The sequence below is a fragment of the Sparus aurata genome, chromosome 18, assembly GCF_900880675.1.
Source record: "Sparus aurata chromosome 18, fSpaAur1.1, whole genome shotgun sequence".
Lineage (NCBI taxonomy): Eukaryota > Metazoa > Chordata > Actinopteri > Spariformes > Sparidae > Sparus > Sparus aurata.
The window spans coordinates 31,328,826-31,355,205 of record NC_044204.1 but is presented as its reverse complement, the minus strand read 5'-3'; the positions used below and the strand labels follow the sequence as shown (position 1 = coordinate 31,355,205).

The window sequence follows — 26,380 nt, the reverse complement described above, 5'->3', positions numbered from 1 at the left end:
AAAAACTATGTGTTCACTACAAGAAGTCCTATTTCCTCTGATGTTTCATGCTAATTCTTTATAGGTTATTTATCTGACAGTCTAATGGATGAATGCTTTCAAAAAGTAACTGCTGTTCTAATTAACTTACAGAGCTTGCTGTGTGTACTTCGAGCTAACATCTGTTCCATCATAAACAATCTGTTCAGGTAAGTTGCGCCCCAAAAAAACACGTTAGCAGCGTTGTATGCAATCCTAATGCATTGTTTAAAATCATTATGAAAATCAGTAAAGAGTGAACGAAGGTCGGCAATCAATCCTGCAGGAGAACAGACAAAGATAAGACACGAATCAGGACAAACAGAGACACTATGTTGTTTGAAGATCTGATTTACTTCAGCGTTTGCTATGTGGTTTTGGAGATACAGGCCAAAAGTACAATTTATGTGAATATAAGCTTGTGGACCAAAAAAGTTTAATCATTATCACCTGGTATAAAAAAACAAGATTAAACAAATATGCAACATTTATAGTTTTTAGCTTTAGACAAACAAGAATAACAACTAAAAAAACACTTCTTTTCACAGCAACATTTATCCGCTAAAATCTTTAATCAAACCCGTGAAACTGATTACTATTCTGTCAACAGCCCAATTTAACCTGTTAATTCTCCAATCCAGGTGTATGATAATTCATTTTCTCAGTTGCCAGTCGTTTCCCATTTGGCATTACAGCTGCAGGTGTGAGTGTTGTGCGTGTTTGTTCATTTACATGAGTCGCAAATGAACTTTTAGCACGTGTGGCACATGATGCCGGCGTGCTGCTCTTTTCTTTTTTGTATGTTTTTGCTTCAGGTGGAGCCGTTCTGCCCTCAGCCTGCATCTCTCACCTCTTCATCTTCACCATGGACTGAGATTTGCTGTCGGGGTGCTCCCCTCGCCTCCGAGTTGGGATGATTTCCCGCCGCAGAGCAGAGGCCCTGGGCTGACATGTCTGGGATGGTACAGAATAACGCTACAAGCCAACCTGCTGTCAGTTGTTTATGTGTATGTGGCAACAGGGTCCTCCTCTTCATGTTTTTTTAACCCTCTATGGATGGCAGTGTCTGCTGGTCGCTTAGATCCTGGCTAAAGTATTGTATCTCGATAAACGTTTAATGGATTGGCACTAAATTTTACACAGGCATTCATGGTCTCCAGTTAATACATCTGACCAGCAATGTGTTTCCGAACAACCACGAGGTTAACATTTTGGGTTTGTGGTGATATATCTCAACAACTAATGGATGGATTGCCAAAGCGCAGATGCAGTGAATCCTTTATAATGATTTTGGTGAACTTCTCACTTAGCAGATAAAAATGTATCTCTCTTCAGCTAACAGTTGTCTTTCAGTCATACAATGGAATATTGTTATATGTACAGTATTGCTTGGTGAACTTAATCCAAGGTTTATATAAATTGTTCAGAAATGATTTTCAGGTTAACTTTTCACCTTGATCTTGTGACAACGCTGTGCTCATGCTCTGGCTATGTGTAAGTACAAAAACACTTGATCCAGGTCAGGGAAAAACATGATATTTTGTCTTGAGATACCCGTTTTGGTTACCACAAACGCGGCTGGAGATGCCCCGAGGTCTCAATAGAAACACCCGGTTTATAAACACCCAGTGGTTCGATACTTACAAACGTTGAAACTGCTGTCACTGGCTTACAGCCCTCCCGCCTGAAGTTCCATCCCCATCAACTCCACTTCCCGATACGAAAGTCAGGCCGTAAACATGTAATGTGAGGGGCGTATGGCATGTTTTACAGAAAAGTCACTATGGTTTGTAGCCTGTGACATAAACAAATGTAAACGAGGCGGTGGTTTGCAGGAAAACTATCAACATTTCATCCCTGTGACTGGACTGTTTTCATCCAGCGATTTGAATTAGTCCAACATTTAGTCCATCAAACAGCTGACTGTCAATCTTATTTTAAATGAGCTGATCTACAGTACAGTACAGATCTCTCTGTATCACAGACTTCCTCTTCCACCATGTCTTCAGGCTCCATATTCTAATGATGACGAGGGAAATTATTTTAAAAAAAAAGAAAAAAAAAGAGATCAGTGGCCTCATTTACAGTTAGCTGCTCTTGCACCGGGGATCACATGCCACAAAATCACATGTGAGCGAGAGAGAGAAGACATATTTATAGGCAAAAAAAACAAGTGATGAGTCAGATCAACATTGTGTTTGTTCCCATAACTAACACACAATATTTTGGTTCGAGTTTGGTGTTCTCGATTGGAGAAGTGAGATTTTGTAAGAGAGGAAATGTTGCAACGCTGAGTTTTTGTCTGCAACCAGATCTGAGATTTAGATGTGTTTTCAGTAGTTTGGAGTACTTGATTTATATGGCGGAAGGCAAGCGCAAGGGAGGAAATAGTTCTCAATGCAGCCGTCACATCTTTCTTAAGTGCTATGGTGAAATGGTTCAGCATTGATCTGAGCACAACAAGAAGGTTAAATGATTACTTTCCTGGCGTCTATGGGGCAACCAGACAGCTGGACACATACTCAGTAAACAGTCCAAGTTCACGACTAATGCACTGGTACTCAGGATAAATAAAAGTATCCCATTGTTGCTGTCTCCGTGCAAAATTGCAACATACTCATGGTAAGATACACATTACAATTCTGTGAACACAAGACTGTGCTCAGTTTGATATTTTGCTGTCACTCTGGCACACAAGCTGCTAATCGCATTTGACTTTCTAAATACGCATTAACATATTCCTCTCCTCCCATCCAGAACTTGTATTATTTGCACCAGATAACTTCTAGTTTCGGAGAACGGGAGCCTGTAAATATGATCCAGGCTTGAAAATCAGTGACCTGAAAGAGTGAGTCAGACTCATTTATCAGAGGACCAGCTTGAGAAGTCTGCACCTGCACACTGTGGTCATAAACTTTTTTTTTTTTTTGAGCTCCAGTAACTTCATCCCCAATTTGGGATCCTATTCACTTTCCCCTCGGTGTTCACAGAAAGGCTATTCCTTTCAGTAGGGATAAAATACAGCAATGATTAACAGAAAATTGTGAAAAATGCCGCTATAACAATTTCACAGAGCCCCAAATTGGCTTGTTTTGTTCAACCAGTGTTTCAAAACCAAAAGATATTCAATTTACGTTAGGCCTATTATAAAAACAGTGGAAGCTGTATTTCTTTAGAGGCAGCAAAATGTGACATTTACCAATAAAAACAGTGCATCAATTTATATATTTTCTTTGTGTAATCCATACAGCAACAAAATATTGTCCGGCAGTGATGTTGCAGATGGCACCAAATGCGTTACTCCTCACCTCGCCTCACCTCACTTTCCCTAAATAGAATCACCATGTTGTCATGCTAACTAAAAACAGTCCCTCCCAGTGAGACAACTGGCAGTTAATTTGCATTATGGAGATATGTAAAATCAGCAAACTTGTTCATTTCTGTTATTATTTCAAGCCATAACTGTAACGTTTATAGATTTATAGTTGTGTTGCCTTGCTAGTGTCTTACTGCTAGTGTAGGATAAACTCAAGCTGTTCACAATTATGAATCTTGTATTTGATTTCCACCAACATTACACTCAATTAATGCCCTGAAATGCATCTAAATCGTACACACTGGGCTTTTAAATAAGTAAATAAATGTGTTTCCCAAAAAAGGCTGAACTATTCCTTTAATAATTACTTTTCAAATCTTCCGACGGCGGTATGACCTTGTTTTATTACACGAAAACATGTTCCTTAGTTATCCTGGGTCGCATGATGACATGACAACCAAGCAAACTGTGCTGATGACGACCGTGAGAGGTGAGTGAAGCTTCGAATGGAGCTTCAGATGATTTTCATCAGAATTAGGGGTGTCATGACATCCCGGTGTTGACAATTGCTGTGAAGTTAGAATATTAACTAATGATAACATGTTAATATTACACATCTTGTGAATAATCCAGTGCAGATGTTAGGCCTTGTGGATATTATGTTGGTCCGCTTATCTGGTTGCCTTTTCATTCTTCAATAGATGTCATTGTTCTTATCATATAATATTCTTATCACAGTTACAGACTCTCTCTACACCTCCCTATTATGAGCAGATATGTTTGTTCAGGGCTGATACCAGTTATAAGTAAACAAGGACTCCGATAGCAGACAATTGGAACTGATATTTATTTACAGCAAAAATAAAAATCTTAGTGTCAAAGTAGAGAATAACAAGAGATGAAATGTGACTGACTACAGTTTGCTCAAGTACTATGTACAATTCTGAGGTCCTTTACTTCAGTATTGCTGCTACTTCACACTTCTACTCCAAAAAAATGTATCTGAGCCAAAGTAGTGCATTTTGAATAGATTCAATTTATTGGCAATCGGACAAACCCCTCCTTCCTATACTCATATTTTCAGTATAATCTATTTGCAAAACAGTAACAAAACAGTAAAGCTAAAGATGAAATTGAATCATAGCTTTTTTTTCTTTTCTTTATGGTCAATATTGCAATAAAATAACTGTCGTTAAATTGTTTTGCCACCATAATGGTATAGTGAAAATCTGATATTGTGACATCCCTATTCTGTATTAAAGGTAAATCTAAAATAGTTGGAGATTAATATTAAGTCGATTGACTAATTAACATATTAATATATCTCATAATTAATCTTTTTACAACTTTATTCCCCTAAAATGTCCTTCTTGCATGTGCCAGCACACACACACACACACACACACACACACACACACACACAGAGCAGGGATATACTGTAAGAGGCATTTTATTATGTAACTAGGAAACGTAACAAAAACACCAGCTGTTATCATTACACACATAGACACAGAAAGCTTGTGTGTCCGGTAAACACTAACACACACACACACACACACACACACACACACACACAGTTTTGCCATGATGATATGGTATATTGCAAAATCTGACATTGTGACAGCCCTAGACACAATTCTGTATTAAATGTAGACAACTTTATTCCCCTAAAATGCCCCTCTTGCATATGCATACTTTTAGCCTTGTGCAACCACACACACACGCACACGCGCACACACACACACACACACACACACACACACACACACACACACACACACACACACACACTCGCAGGGAGTAGCCTGATGCCACGGATTCCCGCCCTGCCTCCTTCCTATCCTCGGTCTGCTTTCATAATTCACTCACAGATCTATTCTTACTACTCACTCAGTCCTAGCCGCTCGCTGCAGGCCCGTCACAGCAGAGGCTCCTCCCCCAGCGTCGCCACGCCGACCCTCCGACCGACAGCGAGCTCGACCAATAGCGACCGGAGTCCCCTTTCCCCGTGTCTCACGCGGGCCAATCAGAACGCGAGTGGGTAGAATCACCGTGGGCCTGGCATTCAGGTTTGGTTGCAAAGGTAAGCTCTGGATGGGATTTTTTTGTGAGTTCTCTTTGACATGTTATTTATTGTTCACGCTGTCATTTATTGTGTGGTGTTTTAAATCATGCGCTCGCGTCCGAACGTGTCTGTTTAAATAAACAATTCCCGCTAGCTAACAGTCGGTCCATATACAGCTAGCCTAGCTAAGTGTACAGCACTGCAAAGTATCCCAAGCAGAGAGAACAACGGTGATTTCCCTCTATTAGAACAATTGCTCATTAACGCTGATGAATTCCCTCATTGTCCGGTAAATAACAGTCCTGTCAGCGCACGTTGAAAGCTGTCAGAGCATCCCAGCTGCCAGGAATCTCTCTTTTTTTGACGGTTACTACTATGTTATTGCTAAGTTACACGGTTGTAACTTTGCTTTGTCTGCCTGTTTTTTCCCCAAACACAAAGCTTTGTCTGTGAGCGTTCAAACACACCGGTTTTATTATTCGTACCGAGCTGTCCAAAGCTGCCTCCGACATGTTTGTTTACATCTGTTTAACCGTTCACGATATACTGGCTCCACTGACTGTGACTCTGCTCCCACACATACTAATGCAGTTCAAGGAGGGAAACACGTGTTAAGGCAAACATTTGTCCAACTGAAACAGCTCGAGACGTTCTGATAGACGAACTAACCGTTGTTTACATCACCATCTTATCGTTTCAGAGAGTCTTTCACCGGCTGTGAGGAGGACTGACACACAGCTGAGCAGAGGAGACTTCAGGACGGAGAGCATATCCTACCACACCTCTGCTCGACTGTGGGATAAAAAAGGAAAAGAAAAAAAAAAACTCGGGAAACTCTTTGGAAGCGCTCAACTTTATTTTCCCTTTTCACCTTTCGAACGGAATGGATTTCGAGATGACCTAACCCGGATGGTTTGCAGCGCGAGTGTGTTTTTCTTCTTCTTTTTTTGAAAAGTGGAGTTCAGCAACTTTTGAAGAAGGAGGTCGCTTTAAAGTGGTTTCTGGAGGGGGGAAACTTAACTCACAGCCGAAATGGATCAAGCCAGCGGTGGGGAGGACCCCAATAAACCCTCTAAAAAGAAGTCCAACGAGGACGAGGGTAAAAACAAAAAGCTGGTAGGTATTGCAGTTGCAATGGAAAGTTGTCACATCCTGTGATCCCACAGGCAGGGGTTAATTTCGCTCTCACCCTCAGTCCGACCTAGAAAGTTGCACTACCTGACAGTTGCTGAAAGTTTCACTACCTTGCTTTCACTCTCTGTAGCTTAACAATTGCTTTATTAAGCTGATTGCACTGGAGACTTAGCCTTTCTAAGAGTTTTATGGTTTTTAAGTAAGTATAATCCTCACAATGGCTAAGTCAAACCAAGCCGAGCGGACTCCTGTGCAGTGTAGTAAACAGCATGTTGTGCAGGGTGAGGCTCAAATAGGTATTGATGTGTTGTTATTAGTATTTAATGCACCGGCCCCATACAGAGCAGCTAATAGCTGTTAAGAGTTGAGCAAAAGAGATAGTGTTTCACTTAGTGCTTTACCTTGGAAAGAGCTCAATGCATCATGGGACCTCCCCGTCAATGCATCTCCTGAAAGTTCTTTGAAGAGCACTCTTGTTGTGACAGTTGGACCTCGATATGTTTTTTTTACACACAAATGCAAGAAGTAGTTTAGTTACAGGATGACTTGTGGGAGGGGGTGATGTACGTGTGGTTTTTTTGGCGTGGTGTTTTATGAACCGCGTGAGTGTGTGGTTTGATAAAGCTGATCCTCTGTCAGCCGGAACAGTGTTATCAGCACAGTGAATGAAAAGAAGGACGGCGTCAATTAGATTGCAACTGTAAACTTCATCAACGTTTAGTCCATTTATAGCCTCTCTATTGGCTCGTCCTACTGGGATAGTTTACGGTGGAGTGAGGAGTGTCCTTATTGACAAAGTGGGCAACCCTGAGTCTGCAGCATCGGAGCTCTGGTGTCATTAAGCTACTCCTGCATGCCATTCATAGTCTGCAAATGAGATCATTAGATCAGGGGATGTGGTGGAGGTGTTGCTTCCGATTCTTTATGAAAGTCTTGATTTGTCACGGCTGACATCTCATGCTGTGTGCTAACAGGTTTTTTTTGCAAATGACAGCTTTTCTGTAATTGCGTAAACCATCACTCTTACTCCCAAATGCATCCAAAACCAGCAATTAAAGGCCTTATTTGGTAAACTGTAGCCACACTCCTGTCTTCCCCTGTCCTGGCTGGAATGTAGAACTATAAATCTAAACTATATTACTGAGTGCTTTGAGTGAATGTCACTGCTTTAACATCGTCAGCGACCGTAGACAGAAGTGGTTGAAAGTAATTTTCCGTGACCGCAGACAAAAAACTTTGGCTGCTGTTAATCATCGTTTCCGCCTTTTCCACAATTGTCGGCGTGGAAAGCTTGGCCGCCGTTAATCCGCCTGGCTGACGTCGCTTCTCAACAGCAGCAGTAATTGGTTGGCATCGGTGTTGCCTTTTTATTGTGCCTTCCACTTAACTGTGATCGTTTGCTCAGCGATGGGATCGATCATAAGTTGCAGCTTCTGCTACTAAACAAGGAGATTAAAATGAAAGGCACATTTTAGAACAGTGCTGTTTCCATTTTTGGAGAGCGCGAGCCAAGTTGGACTGACTGCTGACAGAAGCTGACCACTAATTACTTTATCAACACCTCAGTTGTTTACTTAGCTGGTGTTACTTGTTACTCTGGTATGCAGCTGAGACAGTACAGCTGCTGCGCTTCAGTTCAGGGGGAAACAAACTCGTAATCACTGGTCGTGTTCCAGCAAAATAAAAAGCGAGGGGAACGTGTAACCATAATAACTGCCAGACAGGAAATCCCAAAGTGGACTGCAAATGAAATGCACTCCCAGAACTAGTGGAGGGTGTTGTCTTGAGAAATCCTAACAGCCTGCGAGTCTTGAATGTCCTGCCTCACAAGTGTGATATTGTTTCCAGGGATGTCTGGATGACGTAAGCACTCAGCCGATCACTAGTGACAAGACTCTATAAGATCGCTGCTTTTTGTTCTGTGAAGTGTACTCAGAGCCAGGCCCGTCCCCTGTTGCTCAATCCTCTAAGCGGAGCAGTCAGATGCAAAGGAAGCCTGAGCTGTTGCAAAAAAAAAAAAAAAAAAAAAAGAATCTCATCATGGCTCAACACAGAGTTTGGGAGAGGAAGTCATTTTTCATCCCTGGGTGGAGCCATGACAGGTCCTCTTTCTGTTTATCCCTACGTTTAAGCTTCCACAATGTATACTGTAGCCCGTAGTTTCTATGCAGCCATGTTAATAAGATGTATACAAGCATGATAGAGTGCATAGTTTAATATTTGGACACTTAAAGATTGACTTGTATTTAACTTTACCATATATGGCGCTATAGGATTACATTCCTGAAGTGCAGGGTAGGTTAATGAGCATGTGGTCCAGACATAAGGATGGGATAATATCTGTCATGAGCAGGATTAATGTAGAGGTTCGTAGAAGTAACGCACGTATTTGCATGGCTAATCAGCAAAGTCAAATCAGCCTTTAGAGGAGAAACACTGAAAGCTGTGTGTTTGCTTAACAAGTCACTGGGCAGGATTACATCACAGCGACACCATTTGGGCTCTGGGCCTGGGATGTAGATACTCAACGCAGCCAAGGACATTAGAATAACACCCCAGTGTTCAGAGATAGAGCCGATTCAATACTTTCTCCGTTGTTAGTCGCTATACTTTGGGATAATATGTTGTGAAATGCAACATCCAGTAAAACAGGCGGATGGAATGAGGTTTTCTTAAAGGAATTCAGGAGAGCCAGTTTGACAGAAAAGGAGGAAAATCACCCCTCTGCATTCCAGAGAAAAAGATGACCTCACACAAAACAGCATGAGGGAAAAGTCATACTAATGCGCCTTTATAAACGCTATGTGACTTCCAATCACACACTGTGATGGAACAAAGTTATTTCACAGCCACAGTCTGAATGTAGAAAACAGACAGGCATTGTGCCTCCGTATATGATGCATGCTTTGATTGCTTTTGAAAAGTGTAGAGGACTTTCAGGTTTTACTTATCTGTTCATGAGAACACACTTTAGTCTATGACATGCAGTCTTGTGACATGCTCCGTTTGGTTGCTGATAACGAACACACTGTCCACAGGCCTACATGAAGTGAGAAGGAATGGTAAATTTAGAGAATCAGTCGTAAAGGTAGCAGTGACATAAAAGAATGACTCATTCTCTGAGCGGAGATTTGCGATGCATCGGTTATTTCCAAGAAAATGTTCCTTGGAAGAGATTTTCATGCGGGAGTACATTATATTTACTGAGAGCCTTAGCTTGCACGTCAGCAACTTTGTAAACTTTGATTGCTTTTCAGCAATCAGTGGTGCTGTTTAAAGTAATAAATGTTTGATGACCAAACATCTACAACTACGAGGCAGAAGGACACATCTCCGTCATCTGCACTTTGTTTGGTAGGTAATTTGATCCTTCAGTCAGTCAAGGGCCTGACTCATGTTTGTTTATTGCGGGCTGCGGTTGCCTGTGCTTTTGCTTTCTATTATCTGCGAGAATGGGGATACGGGTTATCAGTATTTCAAAAGTCAACTGTCAATGTATGAGTCAGAGGGAGAGGGAAGCTGGTCACGTTTCCAACATAACTGAGCTGAACGTCAACTCTGTCAACAACCCAAGCTTTGTTGCAACTACTCCAAAGATGGGTGGAATAGTTGCTCAGCACCTTTGAGATGCAAGAAGTTAAAGACCTTGTGTCATGTTGCCAATATTGACTCTAAACAGAAAAGCACCAGTTCCCACTTCACTTTACGGATGTTATTAAACATGGAATCCTCTGAGAGTTTGTTAAATTCGCTGTCAGTTTTTGCTATGCTAAATTATATTTCGTTAAGCATACTGTTCATATGTTCAGGCAGAATAACCGGGATATTTGGAAAAACAGACATTTTAAAAATTGGTTAAACAAATGTGGTGGAAATATAGTGAGTTTGTTGCAGCTTAGTATCGGCTCTGGTGGTTTAAGTCTGAGCATAATATGAAATCAAGGCAACACATTGAAAAGTCGTGAGACAAGGCACGGAAGTCATATTCAATGTTGGTCCGTGATCATGAGAGTTAAGAAAGTGGCCGAACCAGGTGCATGGCAGCAAGTTCTGGAAAAACAATAACAGGAACTGCAGTGGGATCATGACACGGATTTCTATTCGATACAAAAGCAGAACTGATGCTGTCATAAGTAATGAAAAATCCATGATAGGTAAGCACCTGAGTGGTACAGCACTGTATAATATGTACCTGTTCTGTGGCTCTGCTAGTGTCCGTCTACTGTTCAGGTGAGGTTTGTGCGTTTGAGTACGGTACAGGACTGTTCAGAGAGGTCCGTTCACTGTGCTGCTGCTGCTTACCTGCTTGCTACAGGTACAAGCCGGGTGCAGCTAATTGTTGTTATTGTACGCTGTCTTTTAACTGCTGTTTGGAGCTACTGTAGCCACAGTCTGTGAAGTTAATCTTAAAACTGTGTGGAAATGCTTTAGCTTAGAGGCAAAAAACAATGACAAAATGAAGAAATACTAATATGAGATTTTACAGAGCATTCTTGCCCCCCCAAAAAGTGCTATATATATCAAATCAAATAAGTTTTATTTACACGTCTTATATCCCATCACATTGCCTCAGTGGGCTTTACATCTGTACGAGACCCTCTGTCCTCTGACCCTCAATTTGATTGAGGAAAAAAAGCAAACTTTTAACGGGGAGAAAAATATGTAAGAAACCTCAGGAGGAGCCACAGAGGAGGGATTTATTTATTATTATTCCCTTCACGTCTATGCAGTTGAGTATTGTAACTTTGTAACTTGTGAGCTTGACCCCTTGGTTACTCTTAATTAATTTGTTTTCTTTTTCTGTTTTTGTTGTTGGTGAGATTGAGAGCTCTCTGGAATTGTGTTTAGCAAAGAGCGGGCTGATAAAAACAACATATAAACACCCTTTTTCTACAGTTAATGAAATACATTCATACAATAGGAAAAGCTGGCATAGTCTCAACACTGGCACATTGTCAATGTCCATTATTTTCTGTCAGGTGTTATTTGAGAGTGTTTGCAATTTGTAATTAACCCGTATTAATTAAATTGGGCCTTGTAATCATGCTCGTTATTTAGTCAGTCATTAAAGTGATTAAGGCTTCGGTAATGAATGGACAGTTCAGCCCGACTTGAGCTCTAATATTGTCTCTGATGTGAAACCTTGTGCATGGGAGCGTAATGGAAAGGCTTTACATTGCATTCTGTAGGCTACAGAGATATTGTACGTACAGATTTTTAGGTAATGTAAAGGGATTCACTATTTCTAAGTGAAATCATATCATTTGAAATATTGCAATGCCTCTTATAAAATGTTGTTTTCGAGAATAACACTACTTGGCAATTTCAGAAATACCTGAATGGCAGCTGAAAGTGTCAGTTCCAGTTTGACTTTGCATTGTGTAAAATGCAATGGACATCGACTAAACAAGTAAATTATAATACATTAATAAGATAATAAGTAGTATTTAAGGTGTTTTACCACTCTGACAGAGAGATTTTGATTTCCTGTGTATTTGTCTGGAACAAGTCTTAGCTTTTAAGATTTTTGCCCACATCACTCAGCTGTGGGACAAGCACAAAGGATATTTTTGTGTGGAAATGTAACCTTGTTACTCGTTTGTCAGTAATGGACCGTCGCAACAACCTTCCTGCTGTTGTGGGTATCACATGGTGAATCATATTAAATGGCTGACTGTGTCACTGCTTTTGGAAGCTGTGACGTTTGAAACATTTGCCACTTTAATACACGGATCCTCTGGGATCACTTCAGGTCATGTTAGCATGTATTTAGTACAAGTTGCCAGCTTGTCACACGAGTTGCCTATCGCGTATCTCTTGCTTGGTCAATCCTAAGTAGGTTTACAGTACGTTCTCTTCTTCCACGTGTGACATTTTTTTTTTTTTCCACTTTCACATTACGTGTTATAGAGTCTATATGACCTCGACTGCGTTGGGGAAGCGTGTGAGAAACGGCAGGAAAGAGACCACATGTGAATGTTTTAAAGGCATTCAGGAAGTTGAGGAGAGGAAGCTTGGAGAGGGGAAGCGGTGAAGAATGCTTTAGTCACACAGTGGAAGAAACTGACAGACTCACTGCTCTAATGTTACCATCTGACCGCTGACTTAAAAAATGGGGCAGTTATCTGTCTGCCTCAGTTACGCATTAAAAAAAGCCGGCTTGGGGCGTATCTTGTGCATCAAAGCACTCTAGTTTCCTCCGAGCAACAGTATTTATGAATCACCTTTGGGTTTGGTCACGCTTGCATGCAGCAGTTTGATGATTCATGCATTGCTGTGGCTGTGTTTTGACTCAGCAACTGCAGAAGCCGCTGCAGGCCTTGATGAAGGGCTTTCCCAGCTCTTTTACTTGTATTATATCGCGGGATTGCGAGTCGGGGGCTTTCTGCTATGTTTGCTGAGAAGAGGTGTTAGCGCGTGTGTCATCGCCTCTGCTTTGCACTAATTTTATATACATCAGCGAAAAAGTTAGAGATCAGGTTTTTGCAATTTTGTTTGACAGCTGCGTTCACACTGTTTTAGTCAGTGGCGGTTGCAAATATGAGACGGAACGTGTCGTTTGCTGTGATACATAATAAACTGTGTCACAGAGGCTTATGCTTGGATGCAAATCTTCCAAACGGCACAGGGGGGAGGTTTAAGCAAGCTATTTGTATATTTTGATTTGACTTTTTGAATAAACCTGTTCCTGCAATGCGGGACACTGTGAAAAGAGGTCAGTGCAGGACGACTCGCTGGCTGACAGTGTAGACTTGATGCACTGCCTGATTACCCCCGATACATGGGCTCGACACAGAGCTATCACGAGTCACATACCAGCAATAAAAGAAAAAGGCAATGAAAACATTGAGCAATGAAAGCTGTTTTTTTTTTATTGTAGCTAAAAAGAGTCATTTATAATAACTGTGACACAGAAGGTTAGATTCTTATAATACTCAAATGACATTTCTCTGTGACGTCATGATGAATTTAAGATCTTTATACTGGTATTTCGAACCTTTCCTTCTTAACTCTACTTTTACAATGGCTGCGTGTCATGCCAGCTCTCAGGGGAACACTACGAGGAATGTGCTTTCAACATAGACAGATAACCTGAGGGCAGCGCTGTGCTAGTCTGCAGTCACATGGTCAGGCTGTCCAGTGCGGAGCCATTCAAATCTTAGCTCGACTGGCTTTTGTGTGCTTCCCCCTTTCAATGGTTGCTGTTTTAGGAAACTGTAAACAGTACCAGCACTCTCCTGAAATAATAAGGCTACCACAGGCTCATGCCCTTTTAAAGGCTCTCTTCAGCTCTCGCAGAAATCGAGTGCATTCTTTTTTTTTTCTTTTTTTTTTCTTCCTTCTTAAATCAATTACATGGTCTGAACTGTTTCTGGAACGTATTGAAATGAATCACAAAGCCAAGACTATGCGTTACGACTGAGTCAACGCTGCATCTGTCAAGACTTAATTTATTTGTTTAGAGGAATAACTTGACATTCTGTGCTTGATTGAATTGTTCCTGATGTAATTTGCCGAGAGGACAAGTGTGCCATTATGGTGAATGTGCATGAGAGATTTTTTTGTGTGCGCTGGGATAAGAGGTTGTTTTTTTTTTTGTGTTGGTTAACAACACTCTATAGCCTGTGTGTTGTTGTAGCACTCAGAATCGTTCACTCATTTTGCTGACATGACCCAGACTGCAATTGTCCGAATCAGTTGGCCTGTACTTTACCCTGCCAGGTACCTTGTACAAAGTCCAATTCCAGCCCATGTGCGAACTGCAGAAGAATGGTTGGTTGAGTGTAGCTGCTTTGTACTCTTTTCTGCTTGCTTGTATACTGCTTTCCACTCTTTTGATTTTATTGCAGATACATCCAAACACACGTACTATTAATATCAACGTAAAAACAGCCATCCATATGACTGGCTCCTCCTCTCCCTCCTGCCACGCCTCACCTTAACCAAACGGAGTATTTCCAGTAGGTTGAGAACTAGGGCTGTACCTTTTTACTCCAATGAAGTTCTTATCAATTTGAATTGACGTCACATTTGTCCCATTATTCCAGCAGTTGAATGTTGCTATTTTAACAGCTGTATTAACTTGTTCCCTTTTGCCTCTCAAATGGTTTGGTATTGTTACTGTCCGCTCAGGACGGCTCAGCATAATTCTGTCCTCGATGTTTCGTAGCGAAACAACAAAACATTAACATTTGCTTAATTAATGATTGGTCAATAGGGCCACGGGTCAAGCTGGTAATGAAGTAATTAGATCACAAGGCATACTACAACAAACAGCCAAATGCTCGATGGACTGTACTTTTCAAACAGGTTGTTACAGTTGGAATATTAACTTTTCACCTCACGTTCGGAACAATTGTTTCAGATTTTGAATAAAAAGGGACAAATTCTCTTCCGGCAGGGTCTGGTGTACATGTAAAAACAGCTTGGACTTGATTCTCTTAGTTTTCCTTACATTTGTGTTGACTGACTTACAGAAATGATGTGTTGCGATGTGAATATCTCTATTTTAACTGCAGGTAAATGGGCTCGGTGCATATCTGATCCGTGGCAATCAAGCCTTTAAGGTGCCTGAGGAACACATTTCTTTGTTAACCAGTGGGGCAATAAGTGGTTATTTTGCTTTGTTAATAGTTGTTGATATGAATTATACAAAATCAATAATTTATTCACAAGGTACATCAGGCAGAGTAGCTCAGTGGTTAGCAGAGAAGATCCAGATTTGAAATACCGGCAAGTGCAGGGCAGAGAATACATTTCCCTCACGAGGATCAATAAAGAATAACTTACATCCTGAGCATGCAGCAGGCTTACCGAGTTATCTCTATGTAAGTAAAACTCTTTCAGCGCTTTCAAATGTGACACAGAAATAATAGATCTGTTGTGGATTTTACTTTGCAAAGTTATTCAGACAACTCGGTGGACGTCCTTCTTGGAACGGGCCCCGGAGCTGCGGAGATAAAGACATCAACTCAGAGTTTGAATAAAGATTAGACTGAAGGCTGTCGTGCAAATAAAACCAGATGTTTACTGTCATTTAACGTCCAGGAAGAATTATTTGCATAGTGTGAGAGTAAACACCGGCAGCGTGCATTTGCATTTCTAACTGGCTGCTGAAGTCAGTTTTATCAGCGAATATATTCTAAACAGATAAATGCTCTGCAGATATAGTTTGGATTGATGTCACATGAAATGCCAGGCGTAAATAAGGTCTCAGTGTGTCATTGGGTCTTTCTCTGCTCTGCTTGAAAAGGGTACCCTCAGTGCAAACATAAAGATTAATTTAATAGATTTTATCAAGAAGGATAAATGCTACTTTCCTTCGTTCATAAATCTTTTGCAGCAGTGTCGGCCGTGCGGCGCGCTACCTCTCCGAGTTCACAAAAGCAGCCATCGAGAGGAACTTGTAACAAGATTAATTCAGACAAATTGATTTGTTTGGACTGCGTCTAATTCAGTTACTCGCTTGGTATTTCGTGCTGTCTGATACCACTCCCTCCCCCGAAATTGAGCCATGATATTGGCAATGCTGTACTTCCTATCTGATTACAAGAGGATAAATTATGTCATTTTGATGTTTATGGCTTTAGCTAACAAACATTAGTGTCTAATCTAACTACAAGAAAGTGCCCCTGCCTCCTGGGCTGTCAGCCAGAAGTTTTTCTTGCACAGTGACTTGGTCGGAGCTCAGTTGTTCTTCAGTCCAAAAAAAAAAAAAATCAGCTTCCTTGTTAACATTATACACACGGTACACTGTAGAAGGTTTAATAACACCCGTCTGTGTTGTCAAATCTGCAATCTGATGAGGACTCCACACCTTTTACTAGTCAGACCTCTGGTGCACCCTATTGAAATATTTAGGAGCAGCAACCTTTTCTTTTTCCCTCTTGAATTCGTGTCGGATCTGTGATTTAGTAATAGATACAGACATTTATCAGCCGTCGCTCCTGCAGACTGTAAACATGCACCGTTATTGCCGCGCATCAGATTCGCTCGTAGTCATTTCTCCAATCCGTGCTGTGAGTTTTATGAATGACAATTCCCCTCTGCATTATGGTGAGCTGCCTTTTAAACGTGTCACCGAATTTTTTCTTCTTCTGCTGACTCGTAGCTGTCCCGCTCTTAAAAGACTCTGGGAGTTTTAAGGTGTTTGATCAGTACATGTGTCCCTGCGTCCTTTTTTTTTTTTTTTTTTTTTGCTTTATACCGTTACAACGCTTTAGGGCGCTTTCATGTTTACAAGCCGTGACGAATTGGTTTTCCGTGCAACTGTTCAGACAAAAACACTTGTCTCCCGTGTCGCGCGCTTTATCTCCACGTAATGAACTCCTTCGCTTTTTGAGTTTTGCTTTCACAATAGGCAAATTATCTTTAACTGCACTTGCACGATACAGTAAAAGCTACTAAAACAGATTATGCATCAGAAAGGCCACACTGCGATGTGGTATTGTCAGAATTACAATTGGAGTTATCCAGGCGGCTGTGCAGTGCTGATGTAGGCGTTTCTGAAAGTTTGTTTTATTTATAGGTCGTCACGCCTGACTGAGCCTGCAAAGTTCCTGTGTAATCAGTTTCATGTCCACATCGCATATTATGCATCGACACCATGTAATTTCTCTCCGGGACATGAATCAGCATCAGTGTACCTTTTTTTAAAATACAGACTGCATTGCTAATTAACAGACCATATATTTTAAGTTATACTGAAAAGTCTCAAGCTCTTCCGTAGCTTCCTTCTTTAGTCAAGGAAGCTGGGCTTTTATTGTGCTCGTAGCTCTTTATTCTATATGTTGTTGCTGGATTAAAAGAGCAGTAAACGAGTTAAATACTGCGTCTCAAAGCTCTGTGTCAGTCACAGTTCTGATGAGTTAATGATAGTATGTTACCAGATGGTTCTAAGCAGTGACTGTCAGGTACAAGCTTGTGTACGGGGAGTATGTGGAATTGTAATTAGGTAGTTTAGTGCGTCGAAGTTTGTGAAATAAATGAACATCTACACATTTCCCACTCTGAAAACCCAACCTGCCTGATGAAGTACTAATGTGTACTTAACAGTGTATGAAGCTAACTGTACAAATTGCAATATTTTTCCTGCTATTGTTTCTCCAAGAAATTAGACTTTAAGGATTTTAAAGGAGATGAGTATAAGATGACTGAATTTTCGTTTCTGGGCGGACTTATCCTTCAAACCAGTTATGAGTGCTCCCTACACTTACTAGTCTGTAGCTGAAGCGTGCAGCTGACGAAACAGGGACACAAGTTAGTTTCATAAAGTTGCCAGGAACTGTCGTGAGCACACTGCATTGGAGTCCTCACAGCCAACCGTGGCTGTCTCCCAGTAATCCTTTGTTATTATTAGAACTAATTAAAGTGAAACCTCATTTCCTTCTAAAGTCGTTTTACGGAGCCATCGTGGCTACTGACTTTATAGTGATAGTTCCAGTGAGCGAGTTAAAATGACATCATACAGATGGTCTAGTTAAACTGGTTGGGAATAACAGCGATTAAAAAAGCTGTGCTGTCGTAGCCAATTTATAAACAGACTTGGTCCTCTGTCCATCTTGGATGAAAATGTATTTGATGTGGCACCAGGTGGAATTTGGTAATAATACTGAGAGTAATTGGATAAGTCTCTACACGAGTTAATGTAATGTTAAGATTAATTGTAGTTGATACTATTATTATTTTTGTGTAAAACATGCATGCTCGTACTACTTTGGTAGTTTTTGTGTCCCAAAATTGACTCAAGTTGTGGGAAATTGCTTTGTGTTTTCATTTTTAGGGATCTGCATGGAGTCATAATCATATTTGATTAAAGAGGGACCCAGAGCTAATTTGATTAGGTTATTTAGAGGAATATGCATTTGGTAATAAACATTTATTATGATGAAAAAGTTTACTTTAATAAGCGGGAGAAGCCCGGAGGACATGTGAGCTTAATTGTTAGATGTTAAATTGCGTTGTTGCGTTGTTGCCGAGATAATGGGCAAGGAAAGGCCCTCAAGTCAAGGCAATTAACCAAACAGTGGTTTGATTGTTGTTAAATTGATTAGAAAATGTTTAAGGACTCCATTTGAAAATTAGCTATTGTTTCATGCCGTTTTAGGCTGCGTGAGGGTGCTGGGCTTAATGACACATACGCTCTGAGTCTGAAATGGGGAAAAAGTTGTTGCTCAGGTCAAATTCTTTGTGCTTCTGTTCTACAGATGTTATGACAACTTGTGTAGCTGCATTAAAGGCCACAAATGATGCTGGAACAAACACCTAGAGTCCCCAGGCAGAGCTGTCTATGCATAAAGCCGGATGAAAATGACTTATCCGTCATCTCGACTTGAAATAACAGCTTGGACAGCACATGAAGCCAGATCATAGAGACCGAAGCTTTGTTTGTCTGTGGTTCATAGCTTTATATTCCAACTGTTGATCAGTTGTTGCAGAGAAAACTGTGGCAGTTTGAGTGTCTGCTCAGCGTTGCCCACAGCGACAGCTGATGAAGATGCACAGAGGGAGGTGCAGGTTAGAGCCAGTCTGTTTGCTCGCCTCACCATCAGCGGTTTCCTGATTAGACTAGTGGAGAGATCTGCGGCTGGAGGCAAGCTTTATGGCCATCACCACCCCACATCTCCCTACTCATTAGTACTTCACAGCCTAGCGCCACAGCATATGGCAGTGTTGCTACTGCTTCCCATTTGAGGTGTGTTTCAAATGGCTGTCCCTCGCCGAGCCACAAGCCTTTGGCAGTCGACCGTCTCATTGTGTCTGAATGAAGATAAACATCTGTAGTAAAGAGACGCTCTGGTTTTTTTTTTTTTTTTTGTATGAGTTATCTGTCACATTTTGTGAGGATGCTAGGATTTGATTTGCGAGAAATTGAAAACTTGTTCGTGGAGAGTTTATTATAACAGTAAGTGGACAAAAAATGATTGGGTTGGACCGCTGTCACTACAAGATATGCTCTCGAGAACTCTTCAGCTCTTTTGAGAAAGGCAAAAAGCCGTGCCAGGCTGTAACATATTTGCTTTGTGTAAGTGTATTATTTCTGGGATGCGCAAAAACATAAAGCAAGCAGCACTAACTTGCATGCTTTCAATGGGTGTTGAACGTGATCACATCTGTGACTGCTGGATTACAGCTGCTTTATGATACGTCTCTTTTTGTGTATTTATTTTGTGTGTGTCTTAAAGCGTGTGCGCTCGGGGATGTTAACTCTTGAACACACACTTGCGCTTGATTTAATGAATTATTATTTGGGATCATCGAGTATTGTCACATCCTGCACATGTACAGTATCCAGGATATGCTCATTGCTCGTAGCCTCATAGGAAAAAAAAGACAACAGAGAGTGAAAATGTGGCCGTTCGAGCTGTAGTTCTAAGAGATACACAGCTGTCTCCTCTCTGTCGTGTGAATTTGTTAATTGGAAACCTTATTTGGATTCCGAGGGGAAAAAATGAGACAGTATCCGGGTGACACTGTGCATGTGAACTCGCTTCAGATGGGATACATACTGTGCGCTATGCGGTGCTGTCATTTTTCTGTTGGATCTTGTTTTTTCACACTGTGCCCTCCCTCCAACAGAACATACACATTAAAACATTGGCTGATGACATGGTAAGGTGCTTGGTTTAATTTTGGTGTGACTAGTTTTATCTATTTTTTTTTTTTACTTCATCTCATTTTTGTCAGAGCTGCATGGGACTTTGAACTGAAACATGTGGATGGATCAGACGTGCCAAAAGCAAGTACATTCGAATGACTAAACAGACAGAAAGCTGAAAATTAGGAAACATCTCGTGTTACTATACATCGAAAGAGTTTGTAATTCTGTGTAGCAACACAAATGTGAAGCTTTAATCGCCTTACTTGTTGTGGTAGCCCTCCATACTGCAGTGTAAATAAAAGATGATTTTTCATGTGCTATTATTTAGCACGACGAACATCCTACATTTTTCATCATGAGCAAATTTTAGCCCATAGCATCTCGACTTTTGTTAGCAGCTCATAGATCATTTAGTATGCAATTATCAGTAGCACTTCCGATTAGATGCCTGGGGCTTTTTTAATACCCTTAGTTAACAAATAGCCTGACTTTGACACTTACAAGCTCATGCAGTTTTGCATGAATTTTAAGATTTATAATCTACTGTCAGCATGCGACTGCGGCTATCAGGAAGTATCTGTTTTGTTTATCGGCACACGGTGCGTTTGATCCATCCAGTATTATTTCAGCAAACTGATGTTGGTGACATCATGTTTGTCTTTTCATTTCATTGTTATATGTTCATCCATCCAGCATGTCCTCTCCATTCCATTTTTACTAAAAATAACTAACAACGACTAGTTGCATGCAAATTAATAGAGTTTTTCTGCTTTCACACTAAACTTTACTAGACTGCATTTCATCAGAATGTTCATCAGCTGATGGATATAACAACAAAAGTCAACTGAACCTCACAGAAAGCACAAGTTGTAATTGTATGCCAAAGCTCTTATAATACATGAGCACAAACCAGGTAATCCAAAAGGTGTGATGGTAAGTAAAGTCCTGATGAGTGTCTTCTAGTATGTTAAAGATTGTGTCTGTATTTATTTTGAATATGAAATGATGAAAAAATAAAAATGTATTTAAAAAAAAAAAACGGTATTAGATTGTAATATGAATTAGCAGCCGGGGAAAGAGCACTGAAAAGCTAAAACAGATATTAATTCAAATTGTACTAAATAGACACATTTATTTTAAAAGTAACTAAGTAGATTACATGATGTTATTAATTACAGTAATTTGAGTTGCTGTTATTAGTTATTAGTGTCTAGCCTATCACAGTGTTCTATAGATAGCTTGAGGCATGTAATGAGACAATTCAGTCTGTTGACCACGTTTTACTAACTATCCCAAATTCCCATTATTGGCTTATCACAATGATCTCTCCTTCACCACCACCTTGTGGCCAAATATGTACGAAGAAAACTTTTATGCTCACCAGTGAAGCATATTGATTTTAACCCATTAGCGAAAAGGATTTTATAGTAACAAAATTGTTTCCTCTATTTGTCGGCGTTCCAAGAATACCGTTTACTGAGCATCATGACATCTCACCTATATGACGATAGACGTCTTGTCGTCCTGTTTTAAATGCACCCAGGCATAATAACATGCCTGCACTAGTCATGTAGTGGGTGTGCGCTGTACTTAACAATGCAATATTGTTTAAAGCTTCACCAGAGTTGGGTGTGATCAGGTGTGGTCACTTGAGACATGTTAGGTGCGGTCAGAGGTGCAACACATTGAACCTTTCAACCAACAGATATCAATGCAATCATGCCGTCCACCCGTGCAAAAATTTGGACTTTCGCTTTACTGGCTCGCAAGGATTTTGGCTGATATGAAGCTAAATCAGCAGATCGTCTTTATTTTATACACTATTTTGGTCAGCAGGCACGTCAAACGTGTTAACTGTAAATTGTGGTGAACAGTGTCCTCTGAAAGAAGAGGACAGAACAACTCTTTGACCCTGAGATCCAGGTTGCAGGCAGTTGAAACATATTTTCTCCTTTCTAAAAAAATCTGTTTCCTTCCAGGGTAAATCAGCATTCATGAGCTGTATACTTGACCTGTGCAATATTTAACAACTCAAATGCTCTGTTTTCTTTCAGCGTGATCGTATAACTAGTTTCAGGAAAACAGGGATGAAGAAGGAGAAGCCCCTCATACAGCACCCGACAGATCCCCTCACGACGCAGACCGAGCTGCCTGTTCCTCAGCCCCTCTTCGACGACCGCTCCATGAACCTCTCGGAAAAGGAGATCATCGACCTCTTCGAGAAGATGATGGTGAGCTTTGTATTTCTCTCGCATTGTTCCCCCCCTGCATGGGGTCATCTGTATTACTTCACAACTGTTTTATTACAGATGCCAAAAACTAATAAATAATCAGCATTCCATTATGAAAACTTCAACTGATTCATAAATCTTAAATGGAGAAGGCACACAAGTAGAGAACCAGAGCAGCTGTCGTGAATGTTGGTGGAGAGAAATTTGAAAAGGAAGAAGTTTAGTTTGAAAATCGCTTGTGTACCAGTATTACTCCCCACAGATCTCCATATCTGTCCATCGCCATGTCCTTGTTTAAATGCTGATGAAATCTCTTTTCTTAGTAAAACAAGCTTTGCCAGGCATGTCAAAAGAGATGGTAAAGAAATTACTGCTCATCAAAGCTCCACTTTTCTCTTTTGTTTTACGCACATCCTAAACTTGTTTGTGTCCTCCTAAATAATCCGTCCTGATAAAATTCTCCTACCAAGACGTCGTGATTTGCAGTTCTCGTGACTAAGCCTGCAGGTTGAATTTTACCGTAATTGATCACACGTACCACACACACACATGCATTCAATAATCCAAGTCCGAGTAACTCTAGTGTGCATGTCAGCATCTGCAAACAGAGCTCTGGCTGTGTGGGCTTTGTGTCATGGGAGTGGCTGATTCACATGCGACGGCTAGTGGTGCATTTTGGCATAGGTGTGGTTCGGTTTCTAAGCCTCATATCAAACCGGTTTGGAAATTTTCAAATTGGCCCAACCCTGGCTAAAGCCTCACAAATGAATACTTGGGAGAAAGCCCACAGAACTGATTACCCAGTCGCAGCCGCTGTTCCCCCTCATGTGGTAACGCAGGACCTCTTCTTTAGTTCGCTGTTGATAGAAAGTAAAAAAAATTTCGGAACATGTGCACTTCAATCCAAGTTTAACATAAAAGTTGTATGGAACAATTTCGTAAGCGTGTCCTTGACTTAAGATATATGCAGTTTTTGTACTGAATATAAATACGTTTGGCATTCAGATTCAGAAGCTTTTGTGAAGCAGAGCTCCACCTATGTGTTCCCTGGGCCACTGTCAGTAGACCACCAAACTTTGAAATTTACTTCGCACTCGTCTGTGAGGTCAAAGCTCTGTCACACTCGTGATTTTCTCCATTGAAATGCATTTTTGGCCTTATGTACTGCAGGATTGAAATCTAACAAAAAGCTTTCAGCCCATCTCTTTGAAGTGGGGAGCTGAATTACTCTAGCTTCATTGCATAGGTTGTGTGTACTATTGTGGATAATGTCTCTGAGCATGTGTGTGTGTGTGGTACGCTGCCTGCCTTTCCTTTTTCTCATACAATGGTCTTTATTGCCAGGGCCAGAGAAATGCGACCAGTGCTCCTGGTTTTCATCAGGCTACTGCTCGGTGTTTTTTTTTGCCTGGGTGCTCATCCCTGTCACTCAGTTCACCTCTCAATTACTATGTTTGTGCTCACAGCGGCGTGACATTAAACCCAGGCTTCAATTTGCTCAGTGACAGACGACACAGAAGGCATGTTTGCTGCTCTGACATTTGACAGGGCTTGACACTTTTGGTTGGGAAGTGTAATTAAAGTAATGAAATCAGAAAGAAAAGGGTTATTTACTTATGTGCTTTTGAAGCCACCGCTGTGCGCTCTCATGGACTGCAAACTTTTCTGTTTTGATTTAACAAACACGTAAAATGACAGAGGTGGGTAGTTTCTTTTGATGCTCGTGGCTTCTCTTTGCATCCGTCTGTCTTTTTTTTATCCCTCTGTTTCTTTATATGTTACACACACACACACACACACACACACACACACGTTTAGTGTAGTTATTCTCTTTGTCTTTCCAGACATTTGTTATTGATTGGTTTTATTGTGCTACATGTGACAGCCTTGGATGTCCAGCCCGTTTCAAATGAAAGGATGGCCCATGCCATATTATTTAGACCCCCTGCTGTGCGTTAATGAGGAGAAAATGAAAACATTTTTTCCTCTGGAAAGTGGTTTACACATCGCAACGCGTATCTCAAAGCCGAAATAGCATAGCCTATTACCGAGAGGTCATCAAAGGGATCTGGAAAAATATGGGCCGGAACACTGAGTTGCTGGGGGAGGAAATCAAAATGAACTTTTTATACATTTTTGAAGCTCACCATTGAGAGCAGAAGTATATTCATAAAACTACAGGGAAAGTAAAAAATGCATGAAAAAAAAACATTTACTGCCTTTCAAAGCGTGTTGTGTATGTTTTGACTCTGTGTCTCCTGTTGTTGGGTTTCCCAAGATGTGCACAGCTGGAACTCAGAGCCCCTCATCAAAATGCACAGCAGTAGATCCACTGATGAAATGTCCGGCATTTGCATGTAGCTAAGTAGGCAGCTGTGGCGCAGTGACTTGAATCCAAGAGGTTCAACCTAGGACCACAGTAGCTCGCAAAATATCGGCTGGACTAATTCCATCAGTTATTTGGTGAGCTGTGAAGCTCTTCATTTAGTGAATTCCCCTTTAATCAACTCTTTATTGTCTGTAAAAGGACCACTGAAGGAGAGCAGAGGTGTGATATCTGGTGAGGTCAGATACATGAGCTTGCACAGTCCATCCAGACATAAATCTCCCTGATGGTGTGATTTTGTGCCAGTACTGACAGCATATTGGCACTTAAAGTCATCTGTGCTGATGTGGTCGTTAGCAGTCATGGCATTGTTACCCAAACGAGGCTTTTACTTGTCCGTCAGCACGAAAACCTCCAACAGCGCGACATCCTCATTTAGGATCGACTGAACTGATTTGATTCCAGTGTCAGTTTGTCTCTGTTACCATTCCTTAGAGCGTCTTCTCGTTGCTACGAGAAATACTGAGTTTTGCTAGTGAAAGAAGAACGTCACATTGCAGTGCTGCTGTGGCTAGTTTGAGGTTTTATAATGCTTCTCTGCGCGCCATTGTCAGGATGAACACTCTGAGTAATAAGCTCCTATGTGATCCCTCAGCAGTTACACTCTGCACCAGGACATTAAAACCAGCCCACAGGAGAGTTACTGTGTGTGCCCTTGCACACACGGATCAGACTTGAGGGTAGTGGACACCATAATCGATTCGTCACAGCTGAATCAAAACATTTCACAACATTTTTTTATACGTCTTCTACTTTTCTTAGATCCACTTTTCCCCATAGCCTGGGCTCTCCGTATCCATTTCATCCTCAGACATATTTGATGGTAGCCATTAATTGCTCCTCTCTGTGATTTGGCGCCTGTGGCACTCTGGATCAGGCTGTATTTGCAGCCACAGTGTGCCGCAGGATTTTGGAATTTATGTTCATCTTATATTTTTTTATATAGAGGGTGGTCCCTGGGTAGAACGATGGTGACATGTTTTGTTGTTTTGGCTGTGTAGTTAGAACTCATTGGATTTAAAATCTAACAATGGCTATAAACTCAAACATGTTTACTTTGAGTTTAAATGTAAGACGCCTTACTTCTACATTAGATTAGTAACCACGTAGGAGTTGTAGCTATGGGAACACGATTACTAGGATAAATCAAAAGCTAAAATGAAGATAGCATTATTTAATATTTGGTTTCAAAGCCTCAGCTTTCTGAAAATTGAAGGTCCACAAACTGAAGCATTTGCCTGGTATCGTCCCTCACGTTGCACTGCCAGGCCTGTAATGCGGCCATTTTCACTTATGGCTTGTTTTCGGGTCTTTAGTGGGTGAAACAGCTGCTCAGTTGGATCGAGGGTGAACCCGACTTGGAGTGTGCTGAGCCAATAACTGTATGAACTGCGTCAAACACCCTCAAAGCTGAAAGTCATCTAATTAACCTCAGTCATTGTTTAATTTAAAATCCAATGTCCTGGAGGACAGGGTCGGAAGAATTGAAAACACCGAGACACTGTCAGTGCTGCTCATGGACTGCGCCATCTACGGTGTTGATAGTGGGATGAACAGTGTTCCTAGAACTCGTGTCCATTATGCTTGATTTCTGTTGCGGAGTGACATTATTTTAGCGTACAGGAAGACG

General features: G+C 41.0%; 1 protein-coding gene across 3 annotated transcripts in view; it reads left to right on the top strand.

Moving 5' to 3' along the window:
• Window positions 1-5,237: 5,237 nt before the first annotated feature.
• diaph2 (diaphanous-related formin 2) overlaps window positions 5,238-26,380 on the top strand; it is a 395,371-nt gene continuing 374,228 nt past the window's right edge. For 2 of the 3 annotated variants that reach the window (XM_030396392.1, XM_030396393.1), the window contains exons 1-4: window positions 5,240-5,417; window positions 6,100-6,515; window positions 20,112-20,144; window positions 22,188-22,364. In XM_030396392.1, the coding sequence (XP_030252252.1) occupies window positions 6,432-6,515; window positions 20,112-20,144; window positions 22,188-22,364 (294 nt within the window). In that variant the 5' untranslated portion in view covers window positions 5,240-5,417; window positions 6,100-6,431. Of the gene's footprint in view, window positions 5,418-6,099; window positions 6,516-20,111; window positions 20,145-22,187; window positions 22,365-26,380 lie in introns of all 3 variants that reach the window. The other variant, XM_030396391.1, reaches the window with a different exon arrangement.